The sequence below is a fragment of the Canis aureus genome, chromosome 38 (assembly GCF_053574225.1).
Source record: "Canis aureus isolate CA01 chromosome 38, VMU_Caureus_v.1.0, whole genome shotgun sequence".
Taxonomy (NCBI): domain Eukaryota; kingdom Metazoa; phylum Chordata; class Mammalia; order Carnivora; family Canidae; genus Canis; species Canis aureus.
In genome coordinates, this window is record NC_135648.1 from 6,006,210 (window position 1) to 6,013,145 (window position 6,936).

The 6,936-nt window shown below is 59.8% G+C and overlaps 1 protein-coding gene across 1 annotated transcript in view; it reads right to left on the bottom strand.

Moving 5' to 3' along the window:
- The window catches only part of LMX1A (LIM homeobox transcription factor 1 alpha), a 152,556-nt gene extending 150,256 nt beyond the window's left edge, over positions 1-2,300 (bottom strand). Inside the window, exons 1-2 of the mRNA XM_077886553.1 lie at positions 2,229-2,300; positions 1,710-1,807 (exon numbers count right to left, since the gene is read on the bottom strand). Of these exons, the coding sequence (XP_077742679.1) occupies positions 1,710-1,785 (76 nt within the window). The 5' untranslated portion in view covers positions 1,786-1,807; positions 2,229-2,300. The remainder of the gene's footprint in view (positions 1-1,709; positions 1,808-2,228) is intronic.
- Between the last annotated feature and the right edge of the window lie 4,636 nt (positions 2,301-6,936).

Genomic DNA, 6,936 nt, shown 5'->3' on the forward strand with positions numbered 1-6,936 from the left:
AAAAAAAGCAATGAACCCCCAAAGTGCTGTGCCTTGGCCGGAGTACAAATTGCAGGTGGGTTTAAACGGAGGATTTTATGTGTATTTTCGTACGTACACATATAAATAATTAAGACGCATCAAAATAGAAGAGGAAAAAAAAAAAAAAAGAGGAAAGAAGCAGGGCGCGGAGATGCTGCGGGAATTCCGGGAATCCGGCCGACTCAGCTGCAGCGCTTGCGATTTTGCACCCACCCCAAACCCACTCCGCGGAAAGAGGGAATCCTCTCTACCCTACCCTTTGGACTTTTGTCTGTTTTGTTCCTCTATTTTGTGGGGGGTGGGGAATGCCCTATTTTTAGGATGGGGGAACACTTGGCCGCTTTTGTCGGCACATTTCACAGCTATTTAAAGAAGGCCTATGTCCCCTGATAACAATACTCTTGCGCGTGGTGTCCCAAAGGGCCTGACCCTTCCCCATTTCCTCGCGACACTCTTGTGGTTCTCCCCCGCCCCCCGGGGGGGATCCTGCCACCAGCTCTTGAGTGGAGCCTGTCGCCTTGGGGCGCGCAGGGGAGGACTCAGAAAAGTAGAAAAGATAGTTTTCAGTTGTAAAATTGTCCTGTCTCGGCGTTCAGGGCCGGGACCCGGGCGGTGGGAGCCGCGGAGCGCACACTGGGAGCCGCGACGCGCGCTGTGGGCACAAGGTCGCGCGCGCTCCGTGCCAGGGCAATGCCAGCTGCGGAGGGGGACACCCCCCCACGCTCTTCCGACGCTGGACGGAGTCGAGAAGTTTCCGCAAACCCGGTTGAAAGGAGGGAACGCAGTGCGCCCGGGATTTCGTTTCAGCTGGGGATGGTGGGGGGTCCTCCCTGGATGTGGTTTCTCAGCCGAACCGTCTCCAGTCTCATCACCATCACCTCCCGGCTCTAGCGGTTCCGAATGCCGGGAGGAGGCAAGAGGTTTAAATGACAAAACGAAAACCCCTCCCGCTAAAATAGTAAAACACCCGAGAAGCACCCAGGTCGGGGTGGGAGGTGGGGTTGCGAATCCCTGGCCTCAGGTCAGCAGGACCCGCGCGCGTGGACGCGCTTTCGAGGCCCTTGGCTCGCGGCTCCTCCGCGGTCGCTGCAGAAGGATCCGGGAGGCAGGGGGGACCCGCCGGCCTCGAGGTCCGGCTCCAGTTAATTAAAACCGAGGCGAGGGCCCTGCGGCGCGGGCTAATCCCCGCGCTGCGCTGCCCACCGGCCCGGAAAAGCCCTTCGGCCGTGCCCGAGGCTGAGACCCGGGCTGGAGCTGGTGGGGGCAGGGAGGGGGCGAGAAGCCGCCTCGAACTTGGGCGCCTGCGAGCCTCGGCTGCCCCGCGCTCGCCCCTAGGCCGCGGAGAAGCGGGCGGCATTTGCGACGCGTCCATCAGCTCCGTGATTAAAAACCCAGCCCTGGGTATTTTTAATCACTTGCCACTCAGACGCCCGCGAGCCATCTCGCCCGCCCCTCGCGGCTTTGGGGAATTCGGTGCCCGGCGCGGGAGGCCTTGGGGCGGCTTGGGGTAGGAAGGACACACGGGGACTGATGGACAGACGGCGCGTGGGCTCCACTGGGCGCCAGACGCGGGGCGCGCGGGGCGCGCGGGGTCCCTTTCCTCCGACCGGGTCCCGGCGAGCCGGGCTGCAGGGCTGGGGTCCGGTGCAAAGAGGGTGCGCCCCGGGGCGCGCGGCCTGAACACTCACCCAGCAGCGACGAGAAGGACGCCGAAGTCTCGATGGCGCTTTGAAAGTTCTCCTCCATCTTCAGGCCGTCCAGCATGTTCGGGCCGGGCCGGGAGGACCTGCGGAGGAGAGGAAACGCTGCTTCTGGGGTCCGTGCGCTCCGGGACCGGGAGCCCGGGGCCGCCGCACTCCTGGGAAAGCACGGCGGGAGTGCCCGGGGTCCCCAGGACGAGAGTCCAGCCCAGAGCAACGTGGGGTGGGAGCAGAGGCGAGTCACCGCGAACTGCCGAGTGATCTGATTTCACTTGAAGTCAACGCGTTTTGTACTGAGACCTCCGCCCCCCAACTGCGCTTCCCCTTCCCTGCCCCCCCGCCCCCCCGCACACCCTCGCGCGGTCCCAGCCGCGGTTCCCCATCCCGAGTCCGACTCCGCCCCGACCTGCACCCCTGCGGGCCCCAGGGACGGCTCCGCGGGGACCCAGCGCCGCGGGGAGGCCGGGACCGAGGGGTGGGGTGGGTGCTCCCCCTCGCGCCCCTCACCTGCCGGGGCCCGGGCGGGGCCGGGAGAGCGAGCCGGAGCGCGCCCGCCTGCTCGCCGACCCCGGGCGCCGAGAGCCGCTGGGGGCGCGCGGGGCGGTCCTCCCGCCGGCCGGCCGGTGCCGGGAACGTCTGCGGGAGCGGGGAAGTCGCCTCGGGGAGGAGCCGCGGCTGGCCCTGCTCTCTCTTGGACGCATTTCAAATCAACTTTCCGAAACACGCCCGCCCGAGCCGGAGCCCTGCGGCGCGCAGCCGTCCTTACCTGGTGGGCGAGCTCGCTCCCCGCGGCCGGGGCGGGAGGCGGCGGCCGGGCGCCGCGGGGAGCTGCGGCCGGGGCCGGCGGAGGCCCTCGGGGCTGCAGGCGGCGCGGCCGGGAGGGAGCCCGAGCGAGCGCCGGCCCCTGGCTCCGCTCCTCGGCGCGCGCGGGCCGGGCCGGGACGTGGCCGCGGGCGGCCGGCCTTCTCGGGGCGTCCTGGCCGCCCGCGTCGCTGCCGGGGGGCGGCGGGGAGGCCCGGGGCGCTCCGGGGCCGGGAGCGAGGGCGGAGGCCCGGGGTCGTGGGTGCGAGTCGGGCCCTGCTGCGCCGGGGCGGATCCGGCCGCAGCTCGCAGGGGCCGCGGCGCTGCGCGCGGCGGAGGGAAGGGGTGGGGTGCGCGGGGAGGCGGGCTGGGAGCGCGCCCCTGGAGCGGCCGCCGGGCTCCCTTCCCCGGCCCGGCTCGCCGCGGCCGCCTCGCAGCCGCGCAAAGTTTCCTCCTCTCCACGTGCGGGGGCTCCCTCGGGGCTCCCTCGGGGCTCCCTCGGGGCGCCCCCGGCTCCCCGGCAGCTCTCCACCGCCGCGGGCGCTCGGGCACCGCGGCCCTCCCCGCGCGCCCTCGGAAGCCTGGGGGAGCTGCCGGAGGTGTGCGATGGCCTGCGGGGGGCGGTGGGGGGGGGGCGCCCACACCCCCGAGCCCCCCAGTCCCCCTGCTCCTGCAGCCGGGGCCCCTGCAAAGTTCCCAACTTCCCCTGAGCTCCAAACGCGCCGGCCGGCTCAGACGGAACCCCGTCCGCGGATGGGGTGTGCGGCTGCCTGAGGAGCCGCGGCCCGAAGCTCCAATGGGGGCTCTCGGGGGCAGAGACGAGGTGGGATGGGACCCCCCAGACGCGAGCCCGCAGTGCCACTGAGCAGGAAGTCAGTTAAGGGGGCGCACTTAGGGGAGCAGAGTACTGGGGCGGGGGGAGAAGGGAGATATCAACTCCCTACACCTCCTAACCTCAGCTTACAGCGGTCGGACCTCGAGCCCCTCCAGGAGCGCGACCCGGGTCTTAATCACCTGCGTAGTCCAGGAGGTGAGCACGGTGCCCGGCCCCAAGGGGATGCTCAATAAATAGATCCTAACATTTATCGAACATTTTATTACGTGCCAGGCTTGGTTACACAGTTAACTCGTTTAATCTTTACAGCAACCCTATGAGGTGGAGACAATGATTATCCTGATATTACAGGTGAGGAAAACGGAGCCGAGTGAGCACCACGGGAGGGGTCAGTTGGGCCGGCTTCTCTGGGGGCCCCTCAACTCCTGAGCTGCAGGGAACTGACTTGGAATGGCCAGGAACTTTGGCACAGTGATCCTGAGCAGGCGAGATGCCACATAGCGAGCACTTTCTATTCCCTTCTCCAAGGACAGGACCACTTCCTTATTTAAAAAAAAAAAAAAAAAAAGTGTTGGCAGCTGTGGCTCAAGAGTGCTCAGGGGGCCTTGACCCCACTCGCCATTAGAAGCGCTTTCTGCCAGCAGGCACAAGCCAAACACAGAATATGACTTCAGGGAAACGAGAGAAAAGGGCAAAGAGTTTAATACTTTACATTTGAGTGCCGGTTTATACTTTCCGGGATACTTTCACATACATGATTTCGCTTGATCTTTACGACAAACCTGTGAGGTAGACAGAACAAATAGTTTTATCCATTGTTTCAGATGAATCTTTGGGGCTTAAGCAGGGCTGGGAGGTTTCCCTGTGTGGCCCAGACGGCTAGTGGCATGTCCCCTGACACCTGTCCTTTGTCCTTTCTGCCACCCCAGGTAGAGTGTGGGGGGAAAATATGAATTACAAAAGTATTCTTAGGATAATATATAAAATAGAAGTCAGGCAAGAAAAAAAAAAAAACAAAGTAAAGCAAATACCATCATAAGGAATATTTTTAAATGCCCAACAGAGTTTGGGTTTCACTAGAGGTCTTGAATGTATGAAATATGGTTAACTGGTGGTCAGAGTATTCCCTGTAGAGAATACTCTGGAAGTGGATGTGGATGGGTTCTCATCTGATCTGGGACCCAGGCCCCTCGAAATGGTCTTTGCATCTGGAAGGCAGGCTGATTAGCAGAGATCACTCACAAGTGTTTGCTAGGAATGTCTTTCCCCCAGCTGGCTCTTGGGCACCTTCATGATGAAGACCGTCTCATAATCATATTCTAAGCCGTGGGGTCCTTAGTGCAGAGCCAGGCTCATATATGTGATTAACAAATGCCACTTACTTAACTGATGGTTGAGCACTGTGTTCACAGTAGGGATGGGGGGAGCACTCTAGTACAGGTGAAAGCACATGGCGGGGTCAGGAATCCAAGGACCTCACTTCCCCGGACAGTTCTGCCACTGAGTCAGGTAGGCCAGGTTCACCTTTCTGGGCAACTGTACTTCTCTGCAATGAAGGGTTATACTCACCCAATGGTCCCACAGGCCTTCCCGGCCTGCAGGCTGTGAAACAATGGGGTGAGCATTAGAACCCACAGCGCATCACCCGCTTTGCAGAACTGGTCCAGGTGCAGATGCCGATGGGGCTAAGTGACGTGTCCAAATCATTAAAGAGACACTTTGTTCCTTCGGGGTTTTTTCTTTTATGCTTTATGTTCTCTCTCTCTCGATTGACTGGGGATCGTGAATCCCACTCCTCCCCCAGTGTCATTTCACTTTGACCTGAGCCAGCTCCGTGACATCGTGGGCAGGTAGACAGACATCTTTCCATCTGTGGAAGAGTCTCCTGATCATGCCACATGGTCGTTCGTTTTAGACTCAACGCTATAATTTCATCTTTTTAAAGACAGAAGATGCCACAAAGCCACTGTCCAGAAGCTCTTCATGACGATGCAGCCATATTCTCCCTTTTATCAGAAACACTGTTTTCTGAGAGTTTGTGGAAGTGAGGTAGACAGGCTTTAGGAGAGATACCCCAAATTATTGACTTTTAGAGGTGGGAGCAAACATACAGCTCCTCTGACCCAAGTGTTAGGTTTATATTGGGTCAAAATTCATTTCCCTGGCACTGCCACATCTGGTCCATTGATTGCTCAGGGCTGGCCATTCGAAATGTCAAATCCTACTTCCAAGATCTGTCAGATGTGGGCAGAGCTGCCCTCTCTGTTCTGTTCGCTTTGTTTCTGAACCTGCTCCAGTTTTTCCCTCTCCTCCTAAATTATGGCACCCAGACCTGTTGCAGCTTCCCAATGACCATGTGTTCAGGACCTCATCTCCTCTTTCTGGCCAGAGAACACCCATTAACATGGCCCGATTTGGGGTTAGCATTTTCGGTGGCGGCCGCTGACTCATCCCGTGTATGTTATTAACCAACCCTCCTCTGTCCTTTTCCACATGGGCTGCTGGTAGGCCACATCTCCCCCGAAACTGCAATCGTACAATTGGTGTTTGGCCCCTGGTGTGGAAACTCAACATTTATCCCTGCTAAGAGATAGGCAGCTGTTCCAAACATCAGGAATCTTGCAACTTCAAGCAGATTCCAAGAGATCCAGGGACTACATCTTAAGCCTAGTACTTTGCTTTGAGGAGGAAACAGAGGGCTCTTGCCAGGCTGGTCTGGAAGCTGCCATCGTTGGAGGAAGACAGGCCAGGGTAGTGAATGGGGGGGCCTCAAGAGGGTGCACAGGGTCCCTGTAACCTGCCCATGCCTCTTCACCTGGGAGATGCCTCTGGTCCTCTTCCTGTCACCTGTCCTCTGTCAAGTAGCAATCTGTGGAACCAGCCGGGGAGCTACCCCATCTATGGCAGAGAACACAGAAGCTCCACCACCAGACTCATGAACGCTTGTGGCTGAGATCCGGGGAGAGAGTGAGGACGGGGTAAGCAGAGGCCCTCGCGCGGTGGGAGGGAGACAGCAAGGGAGGGAGGACATCCTGTTACAGAGTGGAGATGACAGGAACATGTTTTTTTACTTTCCTTTTCTTGCTCTCATTTCTGTGTTTTATTAAGGGAAACACAAAGGGAAAATTGTGTTATTTGTTAAAAAAATGTCAAAGTGCGTTTCCAGCGAGAGGAAAAAAAGCAGACACGTTACTGCCTAGACAGAGAAGGCCGTACTCTGGTGGGGCGGCCAGAGACCAGTGTGGTGGGGGGCACTGGAGCTGCAAACTCTCCTGACCTCTGAAATCTCTCCCCAGGAGTGGGCCTGCACTCACGTGCAGATCTCCCAAAGGAGCTGGAGCACCGGGTACTTCGGGTCCTTCGGGACTTTCTGGGGGTGAAAGGGGGCCATCCCAAACCAGCTGCTGGAATGGGGCGGGGAGGGGGGGGAGGCGGTCAGCTAACAAAGGCACCATTTACAGCACCACATTCTTTGGATCTTGTCTAGAATCATCTGCATGGCCCACTCCATCTCCCTGTTGGACCGTGTCCTCCTTCAGAGGAGCCATGTCACACTCATCTGTGTTTCTCCTGCACCCA